Source organism: Globicephala melas, chromosome 2 (assembly GCF_963455315.2).
Source record: "Globicephala melas chromosome 2, mGloMel1.2, whole genome shotgun sequence".
NCBI lineage: Eukaryota > Metazoa > Chordata > Mammalia > Artiodactyla > Delphinidae > Globicephala > Globicephala melas.
Genome location: NC_083315.2, coordinates 16,160,618 through 16,185,440, shown reverse-complemented (window position 1 = coordinate 16,185,440; position 24,823 = coordinate 16,160,618). Strand labels below are relative to the sequence as shown.

The 24,823-nt window shown below is 35.4% G+C and overlaps 1 protein-coding gene across 11 annotated transcripts in view; it reads right to left on the bottom strand.

Moving 5' to 3' along the window:
• CCDC7 (coiled-coil domain containing 7) overlaps positions 1–24,823 on the bottom strand; it is a 328,048-nt gene that overhangs the window by 224,180 nt on the left and 79,045 nt on the right. For 10 of the 11 annotated variants that reach the window (XM_060293096.1, XM_060293098.2, XM_060293097.2 and 7 more), the window contains exons 16-17: positions 12,672–12,737; positions 10,468–10,689 (exon numbers count right to left, since the gene is read on the bottom strand). In XM_060293096.1, the coding sequence (XP_060149079.1) occupies positions 10,468–10,689; positions 12,672–12,737 (288 nt within the window). Of the gene's footprint in view, positions 1–6,476; positions 10,323–10,467; positions 10,690–12,671; positions 12,738–24,823 lie in introns of those variants that run through there. The other variant, XM_060293116.1, reaches the window with a different exon arrangement.

The window sequence follows — 24,823 nt, the reverse complement described above, 5'->3', positions numbered from 1 at the left end:
ATAAGATGAAGAGAGAATATTAAAAGCAAGGGAGAAGCAACAAGTTAGGTACAAGGCAATTCCTGTAAGTCTATCAGCTAACTTTTCAGCAGAAACTCTACAGGCCAGATGGGAGTGGCATGGTATATTTTAAATGATGAAAGGGAAAACCTACAACAAGAAATGCTCTACCCCACAAGGCTTTCTTTCAGATTTGATGGAGAGAGCAAAAGTTTTACAACCAAGTAAAAGCAAGGAGTTCAGCATCACCGAACTAGCATTATGAGAAATGTTAAGGGAACTTCTCCATGTGAAAAAGGAAAGACAACAACTAGAAACATAAAAAGTACAAAAGGAAAAAGTTCATTGATAAAGGCAAATATACAGTAAAGGTAGTAAATCAACCACACACAAAGTTAGTAGGAAGGTTAAAAGACAAAAGTAGTAAAATTATCTATATTCACAATAAGCATTTAAGGGATACACAAAACAAACAGATGTAAAAGATGATGTCATAAACAGTAATCATGGGGGAAAGGAAGTAAAAACACAGGGTTGTTAAAATTCATTTGAAATTAAGAAATCAGAAATTGGAAATAATCATATATATATTGAGAGATTCCTATATATAAATCTCATGGTAACCTCAAACCAAAAACCTATTATAGACACACACACAAAGAGAAAAGAATCCAAACATGACACTAAAGATTGTCATCAAATCACAAAAGAACAAAAGAAGAAAGGGGAAAAAGACCTACAAATCCAAAACAATTAACAAAATGGCAATAAGAAAATACTAATCTATAATCACACTAAATGTAAACAGAATAAATGCCCCAATCAAAAGACACAGACTGACTGAATGGATACAAAAACTATATATATGGCTACAAGAGACTCACTTCAGATCTAAGACATACAACAGACTGAAAATGAAGGGATGTAAAAAGGTATTCCATGTAAAATGGAAAGCAAAAGAAAGCTGGGGTAACAATACTTATATCAAAAATAAATAGACTTAGAGATTATAACAAGAAAAAAAGAAGGGCATTAAATAATGATAAAGGGATCAATCCAAGAAGGTAAAACAATTGTAAATATATATGCACCCAACATAGGAGCACCTAAATACATAAAGCAAATATTAATAAACATAAAGAGAGAAATTGGCAGTAACACAATAACAGTAGGGGACTTTAACATCCCACTCATATAAATGGACAGATGATCCAGACAGAAAATCAATACGGAAACACTGACTTAGATTACTCATTAGACCACCACTACATTAGACCACATGGACTTGTTTCTACTCCCTCATGCTGCAGCATGAGTCCCAATAAAGCCTTGCCTCAATTTCTTGTCTGACCTCATCAATTTCTATTCATTAAAGAGTCCAAGGACGCTGGTCAGCAACAGTATCTCACAGAAAGGAGCCCATACACTCATCTAGAGCCCCAGTTTTTTGACTGCTGCCCAGGACACCTCTAGTTTGCCCAGTTCTGGGGGCCAGCAGGGCTTACACTTGCAGTCACATAGGGCTGTACATATTTGCATCCTTTAAAAGCTATTAGCGGAGGGTCTCACTTCAAATCAGCCTGAATCTAGGAATGAGATCTCCCCTCTAAGACACTGGTCTAGGAACACCCTCAATAACTGAGAATTATTACAACTAAAATAGGCTGCTTGGACAACAACAAAGGTTTGAGAGACAACCCAGACCTAAGGCAGGGTTGAACGACAAGGTCACCTTACACAAGGCCATCCAAACAAAAATAACATTCAGAGATACAAACCACTATGTATAAAATAGATAAGCAACAAGGATACACTGTATAGTACAGGGAAATATAGCCATTGTTTTGTAATAACTTTAAATGGATTATGAGCTATAAAAATATTAAATCACTATGTTGTACATCTGAAACTAATACAATACTATAAATCAACTATACTTCAATTTTAAATAGACAGAAAAAACATTTATGAAACAGTGATAAGTAACACCTGAGAAAGGGTTCAAAGTAATGGTCATAATAATATGCTCACCAAACTAAGGAGAATGGAACACAGTAGGAACTTCAACAAAGAGAAAGAAAATGTAAGAAAAATCCAAGAAAAATCCAAACAGAAGTCACAGAGCTAACATCTCTAATTATTAGAGAAAGATAATCAAAACTACAATGAGGTATCACCTCACACTGGTCAGAATGGCCATCATTAAAAATATCTACAAATAACAAATTCTGGAGAGGGTATGGAGAAAAGGGAATCCTCCTACACTGTTGGTGGGAATGCATACTGGTGCAGCCACTATGGAAAACAGTATGGAGGCTCCTCAAAAAACTAAGAATAGAGTTGCCATGTGATCCAGCAAAACACTCCTGGGTGCATATCCGGACAAAATTATAATTCAAAGAGATACATGCACCCCTATGTTCACAGCAGCACTATTCACAATAGCCAAGACATGGAAACAACCTAAATGTCCATCGACAGCTGAATGGATAAAGAAGATGTGGTACATACGCACAATGGAATATTACTCAGCCATAAAAAAGAATGAAATAATGCCATTTGCAACAACATGGATGGACCTAGAGATTATCACACTAAGTGAAGTCAGAAAGAGAAAGACATACCATATGATATCACTTATATGTGGAATCTAAAATGGGACATAAATGAACTTATCTACAAAACAGAAACAGACTCACAGACACAGAAAACAAACTTATGGTTACCAGAGGGGAAAGAGGGTAGGGGAGGGATAAATTATACAGAATGGATAAACCACAAGTTCCTAATTTATAGCCCAGGGAACTATATTCAATATCCTGTGATAAAATATAATGGAAAAGAATATGAAAAAGAATGTATGTGCGTGTGTGTGCGTGCGTGTGTGTGTGTGTATATATATATCTACACACACACACGCACGCACGCACACACACATAACTGAATCACTGTGCTGTACAGCAGAAATTAACAAAACATTGTAAATCAACTACAGTAAGTCCCCTACGTATGAACCTTCAAATTGCGAACTTTCAAAGGTGTGAACATGCGTTTGCATGTCCAATCACGTAAGTTAGTCCACATGTCTGGTGTAAACTGTCATATGCGTGCATCCTCTACAAGTGGTTGTGCTTTTGTGTACTTTATTGTACAGTACTATACAGAGTACAGCAGTACAGTATCTTTATTTCAAGCCCAGGATGTCCGGAAGCAAGTGTAAAAGCAGTGGTGATGTAGCTGGTACTGCTAAGAAGCACCAAGCGATAATAATGGAAACAAAAGTGAAAATAATTGAGAGAGTGGAGCGACAAGAAGAAGAAGTACTGAAGAACTGAAGAGATTCACAATGCAGGAAATGGCAAGGGGATTTTCTTTATTTGAGGAAGCAATGTTAGTTTTTGAGGCATAGGACCTGAATGTAGAACAGTACACATGAAGATTGCAGCAGCCATTGAGAATGCAATCCAGAGCTACCATGTCATCTATGACAAGAAAAAAAGAGCTACTAACTAGACATCACTGGAACCGTTTTTCAAGAGGATAGGTAGACTTGAATCCAGCAAGCAACCAGAACCTGTGTCATCAACGTCAGGCGTGAGTGAAAATGCAGCTTGCCCTCCCTCTCCTATTTCTGATCCTTCAGCTCTACCATCTCCCACCTCCACTCCCTCCTCCAGTCTATAACTCTTTTTGCCTGTTCACTCGATGCCAGCTGTTGTACTGTTCTACTGTACTTTTCAAGGCACTGTACTATAAGATTAAAAATGTTTACTTTTGTGTTTGTTTTTTATGTATCACTTGTATGAAAAGTATTATAAACCTATTACAGTACAGTACTATATAGACAATTGTGTTAGTTGGGTACGTAGGCTAACTTTCCTGAACTTATGCCAACAAACTGGACTCATGAACATGCTTTTGGAACAGAACTCATTCGTATGTAAGGGATTTACTGTATACTTCAATAAAATAAATTAAAAAAATAAAAATTAAAAAATAGAAGCCAGAGAGCTAAAGAATACAATAACTTAACTGAAAAATACACTAGAGGGGTTCAAGAGCAGACTAGGTGAAGCAGCAGAAAGGATAAGAGAACTCAGACAGGGCACAGGAACCCACCTAATCAGAGCAGCAAAAATTTAAAAAAATTTTTTAAGTGAAGATAGCTTAAGGGACTAACAGGACAACATCAAGTGGACTAACAGTCACATTATAAGATTCCCAGAAGAAGGAGAGAAAAAAAGCAGAAAGCTTTTTTGAGGAAATAATGGGTACAAAACTTCCCTAAGCTGGGGAAAGAAACAGACATCCAGATCCAGGAAGGCCAGAGAATTCAAAATAAACCGGACTCAAAGAGATCCACACCAGGACACGTTATAATTAAAATGTCAAAAGTTAGGGACAAAGAGATAATTTTAAAAACAGCAAGAAAGAAAAAAAAAAAGCAACGGGGCACCTCCATTAAACAGTCAGCATATGGACTTCCCTGGCAGTCCAGTGGTTAAGACTCCACTCCGTGCTTCCACTGCAGGGGATACGGGTTTGATCCCTGGTCAGGGAACTAAGATCCCGCATGCTGCATGGTGTGGTCAAAAAATTAAAACAAACGAAAAAGAAAAAAAAAGGAGTCAGCATATTTTTCAGCAGAAACATCACAGGCCAGAATAGAGTGTTGTGATATACTCCAAGTGCTGAAAGAAAAAGATTCCCATCCAGTACTCTACCTGGCAACATCTTTGTTCAGAATTGAAATAGAGATAGTTTTCCAGACAAGCAAAAGCCAAAGGAGCTCATCACCACTAAACAAGACTAACAAGAAATGTTTAGTGACTTCTTTAAGCTAAAAAGAAAGGGTGCTAATTAGTAACAAGAAAACATGTGAAAGTGTGAATCTCACTGGCAAAGGTAAATATATAGTGAACGTAGTGAATGCATCATTTATAAAGTTAGTGTGAAAGTCAGAAGTCAAAAGCAGTAAAAATAACTGCAACCACAATAACTAGTTAAGAAATACACAAGACAAAAAGATGTAAAATGTGACATCCAAAACATGAAACATGGCAGGGGGAGAGTAAAAATGTAGGGCTTTAGAATGTATTTAAACTGAAGTTGTTATCAACTTAAAATAGACTGTTATAAATATAACTTGTTACATGAAAGCCTCAAGGTAACCACCATGCAAAAACCTATAGTAGATACACAAAAGATGATAAGACATGAATCTAAGCATACCACTAAAGAAAGCAAACCACAAGGGAAGAGAGAAAGAGAAATAAGGCACAGACAGTGAAGGGATGGGAAAAGGATATCCCATGCAAGTGGAAACCAAAAGAAAGCTAGAGTAGCTATACTTCTATCAGACAAAATTTGAAACAGAAACCATAACAAGAGACAAAGAAGGGTATTACATAATGATAAAGGGGTCAACCCAACAAGAGGATGTAATATTATGCATGCAATATAGGAGCAACAAATATATAAACTATTAATTGACCTAAAGGGAGAAATATATAGCAATACAATAATAGTAGGGGACTTTAATACCCCACTTACATCAACGAATAGATCATTCAAACTGAAAATCAATAAGAAAGGATTGTCTTTAAATGACATATTAGATCAGATTAACTTAACAGATATATATAGAACATTCCATTCAAAAGAAACAGGATACAGATTCTTCTCAAGTGCACACAGAACATTCTCCAGGATAAATTACATGTTAGGCCACAAAACAAGTTTTAACAAATTTAGGATTAGAGTAAAATCATATTAAGTATCTTTTCCAACCACAATATTATGAAAATAGAAATAAATTACAAGAAGAAAACTGGAAAATTTACAAATATGTGAAGATGAAACAACATGCTACTGAACAACCAATGGGTCAAGAAGGAAATCAAAACCAAAATTAAAACAGTACCTTGAGACAAAAGAAAATGGATATACAACATACTGAAATATAGGGGATGCAATGAAAGCAGCTTTAAGAGAAAAGTTCATAGTAATAAATGCTTAACTCACAAATAAGAAAAATTTCAAATAAATAACATAAATTTACACTCTGAGAAAAAGAAGAACAAAGCCCAACTTTCGTAGAAGAAAGGAAATAACAAAGATCACATCGGAAATAATGAAATGGAGTCTAAAGAAATGACCAAAAAATAATCAATAAAACCAAGAGCTGGTTCTTTGAAAAGATAAACAAAAATGACAATTAGCTAGACTCACAAAGAAAAAAAGATAAAAGGCTCAAATAAATAAAATCAGAAATAAAAGAGGAAACATGACAACTGATATCACAGAGATACAAAGGATCCAAAGGGACTACTATGACAATTATACACCAATAGTATGGACAATCAAGAATAAATTCATAAATTCCTACAATATACAACCTTCTATAAGACTGAATCATGAAGAAAGAAAAATTGAACAGTCTGATTACTACTATTAAGGATAATGAATCCATAATTTTATTTATTATCTCTGGAAATTGGCATTGTTAGGGATATTTATTCTTTCCTTGTTATTTTCTGAATATTTTAAATGTTCTACAGAGAATACATGCTGTTACAATAAATACATACAAGTAACAGTATAAAAAAGAAAATAGCCTTGTGGGTTCTTGCTACTAAGTTTAACCTCATATTCAGTACATTTATAAAGCTAATGATCATTTTCCCTGGAACCTATCAGATTTTCCAGTGTTTGTTCACAATGATTTCTTCAAATCCAGATACTTTTACTGAAAGCAGAGAAACTGTCTACAGTAAAGATGCAGGAATAAAGATGCAGACATAGGGGATGGACTTGAGGACACAGGGAGGGGGAAAGGTAAGCTGAGACGAAATGAGAGAGTGGCATGGACATATATACACTACCAAATGTAAAACAGATAGCTAGTGGGAAGCAGCCGCATAGCACAGGGAGATCAGCTCGGTGCTTTGTGTCCACCTAGAGGGGTGGGATAGGGAGGGTGGGAGGGAGACGCAAGAGGGAGGAGATATTGGGATATATGTATGCACATAGTTGATTCACTTTGTTATACAGCAGAAACTAACACACCACTGTAAAGCATTATACTCCAATAAAGATGTTTAAGAAAATAAATACATAAAACTCCTTAAACAAAGGTCCAGGACCAGGACACTTCCCTGGTGAATTCCATCAAATATCCACAGAAGGATAAACACCAATCTTTCTCAAACTCGTCCAAACAACAGAAGAGGAGGAAATATTTCCAAACTCGTTTTACAAGACCAGCATTACTCTGATACCAAAACCAGACAAGGTCACCACAAGAGAAGAAAATTACAGACAAACAACCCTTAATAACATAGATGCAAAAATCCTCAACAAAATGTTAGCAAACTGATACAACAATCTATTAAAAGGATCATACGTCACGAGCAAGAGGGATTTCTATCAGGGCTGCAGAAATGGTTCAATATCTACAAATCAATCAATGTGATATACCACATTAACAAAATGAAGAATAAATGTTGTATGATCATCTCAATAGCTGTAAAAGAAAAAAACATTTCACAAAATTCAACATTTATTTATGACAAAAACTCTCAACAAAGTGGGTATAGAGGAAACGTACTCAGCAAAAAATAGGCCATGTATAACAAACTCACAGATAATGTAATACTCAAAGATGAAAAGCTGAAACCAATTCCTCTAAGATCAGGAAGAAGAAAAGGATACCCACTCCTGCCACTTTTAGCAAACATATTATTGGAAGTCCTAGTCACAGCAATTTGGCAAAATAATAATAATAAAAGGCATCTACATTGGAAAGGAGAAAATAAATCTGTCACTGTTTGCAGATGACATGATAGAGAAAACCCTAAAGACTACCAAAAAACTGTTAGAAATATAAAGTTGCAGGATACAAAACTGATTAACAAAAATCTATTGCATTCCTATACAATAAAAATGAACTATCCAAAAGAGAACTTAAGAAAACAATGCCACCTACAATTGCATCAAAAAGAATAAAATAGCTAGGAATAAATTTAACAAAGGAAGTGAAAGACCTGTACACTGAAAACTATATGTCCTTGATGGCACAAGACACAAATAAGTGGAAAGATATTCCATGCTCATGGATTGGAAGAATTAATATTGTTAAAATGTCCATAATACTGGAAACAATCATCAGGTTTGAGGCATTCCTTATCAAATTTCGAATGGCATATTCACAGAAATAGAACAAACAATCCTGAAATTTGTATGGAACCATAAAAGATCCTGAATAGTCAAAGCAATCTTGAGAAAGAAGAACAAAGCTGGAGGCATCATGTGCCCTGACTTCAAACGATATTACGAAGCTATGGAAATCAAAACAGTATGATATGGGGGGAAAAACAGACATCGATCAATGGAACAGAGTAGAGAGCCCAGAAATAAACCCACACATATATGGTCAATCAATTTATGATGAAGGAGCCAAGAATATACAACGGAGAAAGGACAGTCTCTTTGATGAATGGTGTTGGAAAACTGGAAAACCACATGCAAAGAATGAAACTGGACCACTTTCTTACACCATACAAAAAATTTAACTCCAAACGAATTAAAGACTTGAATGTAAGACATGAAATTATAAAACATCTAAAAGAAACATAGATGATAAGTTCCTTGACACAGGTCTTATTGAATTTGGGGGGTTTGACACCAAAAGCAAGACATCAAAAGCAAAAATAAACAAGTGGAACTACATCAAACGAAAAAGCTTCTGCAGAGCAAAGGAAACCATCAACATAATGAAATGGCAACCTACTAAATGGGAGAAAATCATATATCTAATAAAGGGTTAATATCCAAAATACATAAAGAACTCATAAAACTCAATTGCAAAAAAAAAATAGTATCAATCTGAGTAAAAAATGAGATGATCTGAACATTTTTCCAAAGAAGACATACATATGGCCAATAGGTACATGAAAAGATGTTCAAAATCACTAATCAACAGGGAAATGCAAATCCAAACCACAATGAGACATCACCTCACACCTGTCAGAATTGCTATTGGCATAAAGACAAGAAATAACCAAGTGTTGGTGAGAATAGGTAAAAGGAAACCCTTGTGCACTGTTGGTGGGAATGTAAATTGGTGCAGCCACTATGGAAAAGAGTATGGAGTTTCCTCAGAAAAACTAAAAATACAACTACCAGATGATCCAGGAAATATCCACTTCTGGATATTTTTCCAAAGTAAATGACAACACTAACTGGAGAAGATATATGCAGTCCCATGCTTAATGCAGCATTATTTACATTAGCCAAGGTATGGGAACAGCCTATGTGTCCACTGTTGGGTGAAAAGATAAAGAAAATATTATATATATATACACCCACACACATACATAAGTGCATGCACACACGCACACGCGCACACATACACAGTAAAGTATTATTCAGCCATGAAAAACAATGAAACCTTGCCATTTGTGACAACATGGATGGACCTTGAGAGGATTATGCTAAGTCAAATAAGTCAGACAGGGAAAAACAAATACCATATGACCTCACTTACCTGTGGAATCTAACACAAAATAAAACAAAAACTAAGCGCATAGATACAGAGAACAGATGGGTAGTTGCCAGAGGCAGGAACTGGGGGTGAGGGGGGTGGCTGGGCAAAATGGGTGAAGGGAGTCAAAAGGTACAAACTTCCACTTATAAAATAAACAAGTCTAGGGGATGTAATGTACAGCATAGTGACGACAGTTAATAATACTACACTGAATATTTGAAAGTTGCTAACAGAGTAAATGTTGAAAGTTCTCATTACAAGAAAAAAAGTTTTGTAATTATATATAGTGATACATGTTACCTAGACTTGTGGTGATCGAGTCACAATATATGTAAATACTGAATCATCATATTGTATACCTGAAAATAATATAATGTATGTCAATTATACCTCAATAAAAAATTTTTAAAGATAAAACATTATTTTATATCTGACAAGTCTGTATTGGATCAACTGTCCTGAACAAAAAAGGAAACATCTGGATTACCAAAAACCCACAAAAATCAATACACAGTTAATTTATAGATTCAAATTCCAGATAATAATGAACTGATATAACCAAAAAGCAAAAGGCAAAATTCCAAGCAAAAGATAGTACATAGAAAAAATTTTAAAATAATATACAGGGCTTCCCTGGTGGCGCAGTGGTTGAGAGTCCGCCTGCCGATGCAGGGGACACGGGTTCGTGCCCAGGTCCGGGAAGATCCCACATGCCGCGGAGCGGCTGGGCCCGTGAGCCATGGCTGCTGGGCCTGCGCATCCAGAGCCTGTTGCTCTGCAACGGGAGAGGCCACAACAGTGAGAGGCCCGCGTACCGCAAAATAATAATAATAATAATAATAATATACAAGTGAAGTAAATAATAATATAAAAGGTTAAACTTCTCACAACACTTATTACTGTTTTGGTTATTTCCTTACCTGTGGATGTTTAATTTTATCATTTTCTTTTTGTCCACCTGAATCTGCCACTAGTGTTTTTCTTGTGTCTTTCTCCAATGGTATATATTTTGAATCTTCACCTTTAACTTTTATTTTATCAATACCCATTTCTGCTGTTGTCTTGGTCTTTCCCTCACTTTTAAGTAACTCCATTTCTTGATTTTGGAAATAGGCAAGTTGCTCCTTAGCTCTTTCAGCTTCCTGTTTTTAAAAAAGTAACTTTGTCAAGCATTATTTCTATGACATTTTCCTGCCAACATGACAACTTTCAGGAATCTTCATATATTCATGGCCACACTGGTTCTTAATTTTATTTTTACAGAGTTAGAGGAAACTAAGTTAAACCACTGGTATAATCCATAGTTTAACAGATCCAAATTAAAATTAAAAACTATGAAGAAATCTCTTCTACTTAAAGGGCTATTTTCATATGCAAGAGGTTCTACTGGCCACTGTTTTTTAAGGCTCTAATTATAATACAGGTACAATAAAAGTTAATAAAATGCATACATTATACATAGAATGTACCCAAGATAATTAAGATCTGTAATGTCAAATAATAAAAGAAAATGTGAAAAGTAATTTATTTCTTCTAAAATAAATTTTTTAATGTCACTTTTAATATTAACAAAAGTTATTTGTATGAAAGAAAGAAAAAAGTTCACAGTCTCACCACAAACAGAAAGCTCACTGTTAACATGTTGATATATACTCTTTTTAAGTATTTCTAATTATAGCTAGTGCATATGTGTATATGTATTTTTAAACTTTTATCTAGATTGGATCATACTATACATAGAGGCATAATATGCTCTTTTCATTAAATAACGTCATAAGGTATGTTTTCATGATGATAAATATACATCCAAATCAGAATAGCTAACAGAAATATATTTTAATAATATACCTTAATTAATTTAGCAAATTTCTTATCAGTGGACATATTGGTAATTTTTAAAAAATTGCTATTAAAATTTTTCTATTCTACATACTTGTACAAAATCTTTGTACATTTTTTCTTTTTTACAATAAATTTTTAGAAGTGGAATGGTTCACTGTAAAGACTATGTCTTTCCAAGACTTTTGTTATGTATTTTCTTCCAGAAAAGTATCAATCCATACTGACAACAGAAGTATGTGAAAGACTGCTCATTGCAGCATAAATCCACAAATATTGGTTATTTCTGTGCCTTAAATTTTTAACAAAATGGTAGGTAAAAAATATGTATCCCTCTGCTATTTTAAAATGCATTTATTTGATAACTAGTAAGGATGAATATATTTGTATGCATTTATTGACCATGTGTGTTTCTCAATTATGACTTGCCTATTTGTGTCCTTTGTCTATTTAGGAGGAAGAATATCCATATTTCCTGTAGATTTGTAAAAGATCTTGATATAAAACATTTTGTAAAGATTTTCCATTTACCTTTATATCTCATGAATTTTTTAACCATAAAAAGTTTTATTTTATATATAGCCAAATATATTAACATATTCCTTTATGGTATAATGCTTAGGAAGCCTTGTTCTAGCCAAGACATGTAACTGTTACTCAGTGTTTCTTCCAATATATTAATAGTTCATTTATTACTTTTGGATCTTAAACCAATCTGCAACTTATTTTAGTGTATTACATTAACTAGAAACCCAACAATGTTTTCACAGTAGTTTACTTTTGTGACTATTTTATCCTTCTATGAAAAAATTTTAATAACTAAAACTATAAACTATAAAATTACTATATTCATTTGAATCTGTTTCTGGACTTTTCATTCAGTACCAAATCCAGAACCACACTGCTTTAGTTATTGTGTTTTTATATTTTATATTGATTTTTGGATAAGCAAATCCTCCTTAATTGTTCTTCTGTGAAATCACCAGTTTCTTATCTCAATATATCCTATAATAATTATGCTAATTTCAAAAAAACCCATTTGTATCTAGAAATAAATTGCTTTAAGCTTGTATATCAATTTTCTTTCTAGCTTACTGTTTTGGAAAGAATACATACTAAATTTTATTAATATATTTCCATTGCATAAAATGAGAATACTTAAAACCTGGCAAAATAATACTATAGACCTATTAGTTTACAAAGTTAAAATTATTCATTTCAAAAGTTGTTTATAGATATTTTCTTCCCTTGTTAACAATTTCAAAGGAACATGATATTTTTTTACCTGTAAAGCTTGTTTCAGTTGTTCCCGAAGAACTCTGTTCTCAATTTTCAGAGCATGTGCTACTTCCTAGGATGTAATATGGGGGGAAAGTAGTCATTGGTATTTTTGTTTTTATTAATTTATTATCATAATTATTACCTTTCTAAAGTGCATAGATAGCCAAGATGATGATTTGAGCATAAACATTTACTGCACACTTCTCAGGCAGAATGGTGGATAACTTCTGTAGCTATAGCTTCCTATTGATTTTCCATAGGAAAAGTGACCTTGAATCTACGAAATTATAACTACAGTAAGCATTTCATTACTCCTTTTCTCAAGGCCTGAAATATTTAAATACACATATTTCAAATTTTAAGAAAAGAAGCAACTCTACTCTTAACACAAAAGAAATATAGTTCTGATTTTGTGAGAACGAGTAGATTCTACTATGCATGGAAAGTCTCAAGAATTCTCCATCAGATGGAAGACAGTTTGAGGAACCATATCTAAAATCCCCAGTTTCTTTCTTTCCTTTTTTTTTGATGATAGCCATTCGGACTGGTGTGAGATGATATCTCATTGTAGTTTTGATGCATTTCTCTAATAATTAGCGATGTTGAACATCTTTTCATGTGTCTCTTGGCCATCTGTATGCCTTCTTTGGAGAAATGTCTATTTAGGTTTTCTGCGCATTTTTTGATTGGGTTGTTTGTTTTGATGATATTAAGCCGCATGAGCTGTTTGTAAATTATGGAGATTAATCACTTGTCACATCATTTGCAAAAAAAAAAGTGATACAAATGAACTTATTTACAAAACAGAAACAGGCTCACAGACTTAGAGAACGAACTTATGGTTACTATGAGGGAAGGGTGGGTGGAAGGGATAGTTAGGAATTGACATGTACACACTGCTATATTTAAAATGGATAACCAATAAGGAACTAGCACAGGGAACTCTGCTCAATATTCTGTAACAACCTAATTGGGAAAAGAATTTGAAGAATAGATACATGTATATGTAGCTGAATCACTTTGTTGTACACCTGAAATTAACACAATGTTGTTAATCAACTATACTCCAATATAAAATAAAAAGTTAAAAAAAAAAAAGTCCCCGGTTTTGATTCTGGTATAGCAGAGCAAGTTCCTACTGGACAAACCCTGCCACACATAACAACCACAAACTCTAAACAAAATACAAATATCAACACTAGAGAGCAAACAAGAGTAGGTAGATTCTTGAGAGAAGCTGACACTTGGAAGAAGGGAAAAGTCCTACATAAGATCCTTGTTTTCCAGCTTCTAATCTGAGGGCAAACCCACTGAGCCAGGCAGAACCCTAATAGCTAATTAAAACAAACAAACAAACAAACCTGAGTTTTTAGACCTTACAAACCAGGGTACAGAGTTCAGGGCAACCACAGCCACTGGAAAGGTTAGGGGAAATCACACAAAGAAGGGAGCTGGAGACAGGGCGCCCCAAACCATTTGTACAAACTACACAAATCTACCCCTGACCCCTTAAGCATATATGCATAAGGAAGATTCTAAACAGCCTAGCAAAAGCTATAAGAAATTAAATGTGATTTAAGCTGCTGCCTAAATACAGAATTTTCATTTTGCACCCAATCATGTTAATAATAAATTAAAGCAAAATAAATAAACAAAAATAGTACCAATCATAAGAAGAATATAGCAGAATCCAGAGCTTCAACAACATGACATTCACAATATCCAAGATACAATTAAGAATTTTTTGAATCTGAAGAAACAGGAAAATGAGACTTACTCTTAAAAGAAAAGAAAATTTACAGGGAAGGTGGTTAAAGATGGGGCACAGCAAGAGCCTGGACTTACCTCCTACCATGGAATCAGCAAATATATACCTACATACAGATCAGTTCCCTCTGAAAAGAACTTTAGAACTAGCCAAACAAGTGCTCCACAACAAAGAATAAAAAGGGACTATATCAAGACAGGTAGGAGAGGCAAAGAAACACTCTCACCAGAAACCCTACCCCCAGCATGACAGCACACTTTAGAGAGGGATCTCACCAGACAGGCACTTTTCCCAGAGGAGCAAGAGATGCTTCCCATATCAAGCACCCTGGCTCCTGGGATCTACACCAGAGAGAGGAACCCCTGAAATGCCTTGCTTTGAAAACCAATGGGGCTGACATCCAATGGTCCCAAAGTGCTATAGAAAACTGAGAACCCCCTCCCCGCAAAGGGCTGACATGTGGTCTCACTCACCTGGAGACCCAGGGAAATAACAGCGGTCTGAAAAGTGTCATGATTATATGTGAAGGGGAGTCATTTTCAAATCTAAAAGCATCAGCTGGAGGGGTGGTGGACAGCAGAAACACTCCCCAGAAACAGAAGCACTGTCAGACACCATTATTGCACTCCCCACCTCATCTGCTAGCACAGGCTTACAGCTTGGATGCAGGGGTGAGCCAATCATGGCAATACCCCACTGCACTACTGAAGCCAGAGAGCTCCAGAGGCTGCAATGTTCCCCCACTCCCTGCCTAGGATGGACAGGAACGAATGGTCACAGCATTTTCCTGCAACCTAGCTAAAGTCTGCAAGTGCCGGCAACTACTATACTCCCCCTTCCTCTGGCTGGGGCTGATGAGTGCAAGCAGTCATGGTATTTTCCCTCTCCCAGCCTAAAGCTGACTCAACACTCCCCTGCCCCCTAAGCTGAGGGTGGCAAGACTGAGAAGTCAGGGTCTAAACCCAATGCATGCACACAGACAAGGCACTCTCAATGCTGCATTGCTAAAGCCTGTGGGCAGGCAGTCAGGTCATTTTCCCATTGCCTTCCTGAAGCAAGAGAGCAAGACCCACCCCCTACACTCTCCAGCTACCCAGCTAAAGCCAGTGGGAGTACACAATCCACACAAGGGAAACCCCCTGATCACTTAGCCCCAGTGGCCCATGGGGCTGGTGTTCCTGAGTTCCATGGGACTGTAACTTGGAGACAGTTATTGGCAGGCCACCACCCTCAGCCTGGAGCTTCACCCTGAGGGACAGGCTTCAGGTTTACCACACTTTCGGAGGCTAAGGACACACTCCCAGGAAACGTAACCAGGGACACATCAGGTTTGTGTACCCCCTTGGCCTCACCCCTTGACAAGACTCCCGAGAAAGGAGCTTATATACTCATCAGGAGCTTAGCTTTTTGCAAATGTTGCCCAGGGGACACCTCCAGATCTCCTGGTCTGGAGACCAGCAGGAATTACAATTGTGGCCCCACAGCATAGTATATATCTGCACACTTTAAAAGCTACTACCTGAGGGCCTAGCATCCAATCAACCTGAAACTAGGTGTTAAATCAGATTCCTCCCCTTGGAACACTGACAGGGCATGGCACACCATCGATAACAGAAACACTTCAAGAATTAATCAAACAGCACCCCCCACAAAACCAGGATGGGTAAACGTTCCGAACCCTGCTCTGCCCATGCAGTAAACAGGCCACAATTTGGCCAGGCAAGGGCCCCAAGCTCTACCTAGCCCACACAGAGACCTAGCTACAACCAGGACAGGCAAGTGACTCAAACTCAAGCCTTGGTTGCATCACAGCTGGTGGATGCAGCCCACTGTGAGGGATGCCCATGAAGTGCCTGACTCCTGCAGTCAGGGAAGATTGCACTTTTAGGCCACACAGAACAGCTCCTACACAAGGCCACTCCTTCAAGACTGCAGGAGGTAGTTACTTCCCCTAATACCTATAGACAAACACAGAGAGACAGGCAAAATGAAGAGACAGAGGAATATATGTTCAACACTATAGACCAAGGCGAATCCCCAGAAAAAGGTCTTAATAAAACAGAGATGACCAACCTAAAAGAGTTTCAACCTAAAAGATTTTAAAGTAATGATCATAAAAAAGCTCACCAATTTCAGGAAAGGAATGAATGAGCATAGTGAGACCTTCAACAAAGAGACAAAAAATATAAGAAAATACCAAACAGGAAGTTATAATGAACTGAAAAACAAGCTAGATGGGTTCAACATCAGAATGGATGAAAAAGAAGCAAAAATAAGCAAGTAGGAAGACAAAGCAATGGAAAACACCCAGAAAGAGCAGCAAAATGAAAAAAGAATTTTAAAAAGTGAGGATACCTTAAAGGACCTCTAGGACAACATTAAACAAAATAACATTTGCATTTATGGGGGTCCCCAAAAGGAGAAAAGGCCAGAAAAATTACTTGAAGAAATAATGGCTGAAAAATTCTCTAATCTGGGGAAGAAAACAGACATCCAGGTCCAGAAAACAAAGAGAATTCCAAATAACATGAACACAAAGAGAAACACACCACTATACTTTGTAATTAAAATGGTACAAGTTAAAGATAAAGAGGAAATCTTAAAAGCAGCAAGCGAAAAGCAACTTATTAGGTACAAGGAAAACCCCATAAGGCTATGAAAAGATTTTTCAGCAGAAACTTTGTAGGCCAAAAGGGAGTGGAATGACATATTCAAAGTACTGAAAGAGAAAAAGAAACCAGCCAAGAATTCTCTACCTGGCTAGGTTATCATTAGGAAATGAAGGAGAGATTAAGAGTTTTACACACAATCAAATGCTAAAGAAGTTTATCACCATTAAACCAGCCTTAGAAGAAATGTTAAAGGAACTTCTCTAAACTAAAAAGAAAAGGAACTAATTAATAGTAAGAAAAAATATGAAAGTAAAAATCTCACCAGAAAAGGTAAATAAATAATAAAGGTAGTGGATGGTTGGTTCACTTATAAAGCAAGTACAAAGGATAAAAGACAAAAGTAGTAAAAGTAATTAAAATACAATAGTCAAGGGGTACATAGAATTAAAATATGTAAAATGTGTCATGAAAAAAATATAAAAACCTTGGGGGGTAGTAAAAAATATAAAGCTTTGGAACGTAACTCATAATTTACTATCAACTTACAAGAGACTGTTATATACACAGGATGTTATATGAAAACCTCACAGTAACCTTAAAGAAAAAACTTATAGTGGATAAACAAAAGAAAATGAGAAAAAAAACTAAAACTAAAGAAAACAATCAAATCACATGAGAACAGAGAAAGAGAGGAAGAAAAGAACAGAGAACTACAAAAACAGCCAGAAAACAATTAACGAAATGGCAGTAAGTACATATATGTCAAATTTACTTTAAATGTAAAAGGACTAAACTCTCCATTCAAAAGGTATAAGGTGGCTGAATGGATTTAAAAAAAAACATTATATATGTGTCTATAGGAGACTCACTCAAACCTACCAAATGGAAGTGAAAGAATGGAAAAAGATACATGATACAAATGAAAACAAAGAGATAGCTGGGTAGCAATACTTACATCAGACAAAGCAGACTTTTAAAAAGACTGTAACAAAATAGATCAATCCAACAAGAGAATATGACACTTGTAAACTTTATGCATGCAACATAGGAGCACCTACATATATAAAGCAAATATTAACAGAAATAAAGAGAGATATAAACAGCAATACAATAATAGTAGGGGACTTTAATACCCCCACTTACATCAATGGATAGAAAATTCAGACAAAAATCAATAAGGAAACACAGGCCTTAAATGACACATTCAATCAGATGAACTTACTAGATATATACAGAACATTCCATTCAAAAGAAACAACATACATTCTTTCCAAGTGCACATGGAACATTCTCCAGGATAGATCACATATTAGGCCACAAAACAAGTCTGGATAAAAGTAAGCAGACTGAAAGCATACCAAGCATTTTTTTCTGACCACAGTGGTATGTAACCAGAAGTTAATTACAAGAAGAAAACTGGATAAAAACACAAACACATGGAGACTAAACAACATGCTACTTCAACAACCAATGTGCCAACGGAGAAATCAAAGGGGAAATAAGAAAAATGAAAAACAACTTTCCAAAATCTATGGGACACAGCAGAAGCAGTTCTAAAAGGGAAATTCACAGCAATACAGGCCTACTTTAAGAAACAAGAAAAATCACAAATAAACAATATAACTTTATATTTAAAGGCACTAGGAAAAGAACAAACAAAGCAAAAGTTAGTAGAAGGAAGGTAATAATAATTATCAGTACAGAAATAAATGAAATAGAAGCTAAAAAAACCCATAAGAGACCAATGAAACTAAGAGGTGGTTCTTTGTAAAGAAAATAAAACAGACAAAACTTTTGTCAGAATCATCAAGAAAAAAAAGTGTGTAAATAAATAAAATGAGAAATTAAAGAGGAGAAATTATAATTGACACCACAGAAATACAAATAACCATAAGAGAACAGTAAGAACAATTATATGCCAACAAATTAGACAACCTAGAAAAAATTTCTAGACACATACAATCTTCCAAGACTGAATCAGAAAGAAATAGAAAATATGAATAAACCAATTTATAATAATGAAATTGAAATAAAAATTCTAAAACTCCCAACAAAATTCCAAATGTGATGGCTTCACAGGTGAATTCTACCAAATGTTTTAAGAGTTAATACATATCCTTCTCAAATTACTCCAACAAATTGAGAAGGAGGGAACATTTCCAAATGCACTTTCCAAAGCCAGCATTACCCCAATACCAAAACCAGGCAAAAACACTCCAAAAAAGAAAATTATAGGTCAATATCACTGATGAACATAGATGCAAAATTTCTCTACAAAATATTAGCAAATGAAATTCAACAATACATTAAAAGGATCATACATCATGATTCAGTGGGATTCCAAACAGAGATGCTAGGATGGTTTAACATCCAAAAATCAATCAATGTAATATACCACATTAAAAAAAAAACAAGGAATAAATATTACATAATCATCTAAATAGATGCAGAAAAGCACTTGACAAAATTCAACATTTATTTTTGATAAAAAATTTCAACAAAGTGGGTATAGAGAGAATGTACCTCAATGTAATAAAGGCTATATACGAAAAACATATAGATAACATAATACTCAATGGTGAAAAGCTGAAAGCCTTTCCTCTAAGATAGGAACAAGACAAGGATGCCCATACTCACCACATTATCCAACATAGTGTTGGAAGTCCTAGCTAGAGCAATTATGCAAGAAAAATAAAGTAATCCAAATTGTAAAGGAAGAAGTAAAATTGTCATTATTTGCAAATGATGTAATACTATTATAAAAACCCCCAAAGACTTCACCAAAAAAACTTAAGGTTGCAGGATACAAAATCAGTATATAGAATAACAAGCTATCAGAAAGAGAACTTAAGAAAACAATGTTAATTACAATTGCTTCAAAAAGAATATAATACCTAGGAATAAATCTAACCAAAAATATAAAAGACTCATACCCTGAAATTTATAAGAATGATGGAAGAATTTCCACAAATGGAAAAATATTCTGTGTTCGTGGATTGGAAGAATTAATACTGTTAAAATGACCATACCACCCCAGGAATTCAATGGATTCAATGTAATCTCTATCAAAATATCAATGGCATTTTTCACAAATAAGAACAAATAATTCTAAGATTTTTATGGTAACATAAAAGATCCTGAATAGCCAAAACAATCTTGAGAAAAGAAGAATAAGCTGGAGGTATCACATCCCCTGATTTCAAACTGTACTACAAAGCTATACTAATTAAAACAAGATGGTACTGGAGCAAAAACAGACACATAGATCAATGGAACCGAACAGAGAGCCCCAAACTAAACCCACACTTATATGGGCAATTAATCTATGACAAAGGAAGCAAGAATATACAATGAGGAAAAGACTGCCTCTTCAATAACTGGTGTTTGGAATACTGGACAGCTGCATGGAATAGAGTCAAACTGGACTATTTTCCACACCATATACCAAAAAATCCACCTGAAATGGATTAAAGGCATAAATGTAAGACCTGAAACCATAAAACTTCTAGAAGAAAACATAGACAGTAACCTCTTTGAAACTGCTCTTAGCCATATTTTTTGTATATGTCTCCTCAGGGAAGGGAAACAAAAGCAAAAATAAACAAACGGAATTACATCAAACTAAAAAGCTTTTGTGCAGTGAAGGTATCAACAAGACAATAAGGCTACCTACTGAATGGGAGAAGATATTTGCAAATGATATATCGGATAAGGGGTAAATATCCAAAATACACAAAGAACTCATACAAGTCAATATCAAAAAGACAAACAACCTATAAAAAAAATGGGCAGAGTACCTAAAAAGACATTCTTCCAAAGAAGATATACAGTTAGCCAATCAGTTCATGAAAAGATGCTCAACATCACTAATCATCTGGAAAATACACACAAAAACCACAGTGAGATACTCCCTTATACCTGTCAGAATGATAATCAAAAAGACAAGAAATAACAAGGGTTGGGGACATCCCTGGCAGTGCAGTGGTTAAGACTCCACACTTCCACTGCAAGGGGCACAGGTTCAATGCCTGGTTGGGGAACTAATATCCCACATGCCGCACAGTGCAGCCAAAATAAATAAATAAATATATATATAACAAGGGTTGGCAAGGATGTGAAGAAAAGGGAATCCTAATACACTGTTGGTGGGAATGTAAATTGGTACAGCCACTGTGGAAAACAGTAGGAAGATTCCTCAAAAAAATTAAAAATAGAACTGCCATATGATCCAGTATTTTCACTTCTAGGTATTTACCCTGCCAAAAAAATCCACTAATTCAAATAATATATGCACCCCTATGTTCATTACAGCATTATTTACAATAGCCAAGATATGGAAGCAAACTAAGTGTCCATCAACAAATGAATGGATAAAGAAAATGCAAGATGAACACACACACATATATACACATACACAATGGACTATTACTCAGCCATAAAAAATGGAATCTTGCCATTTGCAACAACATGGATGGACCTAGAGTGTATTATGCTAAGTGAAATAAGTCAGACAGAGAAAGACAAATACCGTATGATCTCACTTATACTATCATCTAAAAAACAAAACAAACAGACAAAATGAACTGAAAACAGACTTGGATACAAAGAACAAATTGGTGATTACCAGGTTGGGGGAAGTGAAATAGGTGAAGGGTATCAAGAGACACAAACCTCAAGTTAAAAAATAAATTAGCCATGGGGAATGTTACATACACTGAAGGAATATGGTAAATAACATTGTAATAACTTTGTATGGGAACAGGTGGTTAATAGACTTATCATGGTGATCATTTCATAATGTATGTAAATCACCATGTAGCTCACCTGAAACTGTCATAATACTGTACATCAACTATAATTAAAAAAAAAAAACCCACAAACATACATATACAAATTGCTTCAGGAGAAATGAAAGGGGAAAAATAAAAGAACAGACCTAGGAATTATAATATTGAAATATCAGTTCCAGAGGGATAAAAAGAAGAAGAAAGATAAACAATAATAAAATAAATAGGTAAATAAAACTTCCTTGAGATAAATTTTTAAATTTAAGATGTAATAAAAATTTCTAGACGTCAATGAGAAATAAGAGCAAGAAGTGGAGAGACGGGGTCCCAGAAACATCAAACTATTATACCCACCTGAAACCACTTACCCAAACTTTCAATGAGAGGAAAATAATATTCTATCTTGTTTAAGCCATTGAATTATATAGGATCTCTTTATATAGCAGTCCAGCCTATTCTCTAACTAATAAAGGTACAGAGAATTAAAATAACCTAGATGTAACTGAATTTTGTAAAGAGAGAAAATAAGAGGAGGACAGAAAGAAAGGGAAAAAATATATACTCCATTGTGGTAGACTACAAATAGCCATAAATTCTCTGCAGTAGCTCCCAAAGGTGAAATCTATTTCTTCACCCTTGAAAACAGGCTAGCCTGTGACTTGCTTTGGCCAATAGGATGCAATGCAAATAGCACTATCTGAGGTCTGAGTTTAGGCCTCAAGAAAGTCTTCCAGCTTTGTTTTGTTCTCTTTCTACTGAGAATCCTTCTGTAGACTACCCAGGGCTGGCCTCCTGGAAGGTAAGACTAAAAGAGGTCCTATCTGTCCTAGACGCCCCAGCTGGGATTCCATACATACCATGACTGCCCAGAGAGAACACCTATACAGCCACTAAGAGAAATAATGACTATCTGCTATTTTAAATCACTAAGTTTTGGAGTAATTTGTTATTAAGGAAAAGCTGACTGGTATATCTAGCAATAGAAAATGTGCACTATGTCATTAGAACATTTACAAAAATTGAATATTGTGTTGGATTACTTCCATAATGGCTGCAGACAATTTCTCCTACTCTATGCCACTCCTCCCCGTGAATATGGACTAGCCTAATGACTAGGACTTCCTTACAGAATAAGCTGAAAAAACTTCAAGGGTTTATAATCCCAGCCTGTAACAAGCTTAACTGTTTTTGCTTTTGCCTGCTTGGTTCCCAGTCACCATATAAAGAAGCTTGGGCTAGACTAGTGAATGACAGGGCAACAGACATGTGAGAAAAACTATCTTGGACATTTCTAGCTCTAGCTGAGCTCCCACATGAATGCAGCCACTTGACAGACCTTAAGCAACATGACATCAAACAGAGACACTGCCCAGCTGAGTGCAGCAAACCCATGAATTGTGAGAAATAATAAACCATTACTGTTTTAATTCACTAAATTTGGGGGTAGTTTGATATGAAGTAATAGAAACACCTGCAAGCAAGGTGATGCAACAACAAAAACTAAAAACATTTAGCACTGGCTTTGGGTCCAGCAGGTAAGCAGAAGTTGAAGGGTGGTAAAGACACTATTGTTGGATACCAGAAAAGTAGGAAGAAGGCTATAGGTGAAGCATGGAGGAATGGCAAACAATCTGTTAGTGGAGGCTATAAAAGGCAGTGAGGTTGGAAAACTGATACTGGGGGCTGGAAAGGGGGGAAGGAACTCTTTTACGCAGTGACAGAACAACTAACAAAACTCAGGGCTGGAGCAACTTGCAAGCTTAAAAACATACCTACTAAACTTGTGGATGTGGCTGAGGAAATTTCCAGCCAGAATGATAAAAGAACTGTTTCGCTTATATTAGGGTTGGATATATAATAAGGTACCGCAAAAAGAAAGAAGAGTTAAAGAAAGAACTGATCAATTCTAAAGCAAAAATTAGAAAATATATAGAGGGTCCAGGACACTCTCTCTCGTTCTCAAAAAAAATTCTCAAAGAAAGAAATTACTTTAGGACAAAGATCAAAACCATGGTATTGACAATGAAATGTAGCTTCAGAGTAAAAGTCAAATCAAGGGTGTGCTATAAAACCCTTTGTTAAAATCTCAGAAAGATTTAAATATTCTTCAAAAATCCTCCTAATTAGACAAAAGAACTTATAATCTTGAGAGTACTGTCCTGCAGAAGCCTAAAACAGCTTAAGTAAAATAAGATCTATCTTAGAAAGAATCATGTATGTTGACTTTTGGGTAAAAGAATACACATATGACACCAATGAACTTATCTACGAAACAGAAACAGACTATAAACATACAGAAAAGACTTGTGGTTGCCAAGGGGTGGGGGAGGGATGCCATGGGAGTCTGGGATTAGCAGATGCAAACTATTATATACAGAATGAATAAATAACAAGGTCCTACTGTACAGCACAGGGAACTATATTCAATACCCTGTAATAAACCATAATGGAAAAGAATATGAAAAATAATATATATACATATATGAGTGTGTATGTATGTATATATGTATAACTGAATCACTTTTCTGTACAGCAGAAATTAACACAACACTGTAAATCAACTATACTTCAATAAAATAAATTTAAAAAAAAGAATGCACCACAATAACATACAGGGAAAACAGTTTTTAAGAGAAACACCATCATACTAGACTAAAAGGGACAGGGACATTTCAAAATGAAATCTCCAGATCCCGAATTTTTTATGAGCAGAAAGCAGGCTAAGAGAATTATTCCACTGCAAACATGGGTCATTTCTTACAGAAAAAGAATGATGAGTCAGACAGTGGATTCAATGTACCATACCATAAAATCAAGGGCTACTTATAAAAATGAATTAGGAAATCATTCCCAGGAAGCAAAACTAGACCCTAATCTAGGTACATTCCCCACCCTGAGAGTCAAGAGAACTAGTGACAAGTGTCTGGCTGGATTTCAGAATTGCCCTGAATCATGTGCTTTCTGTTTTCCCCTCTTTTGAATAATAGTG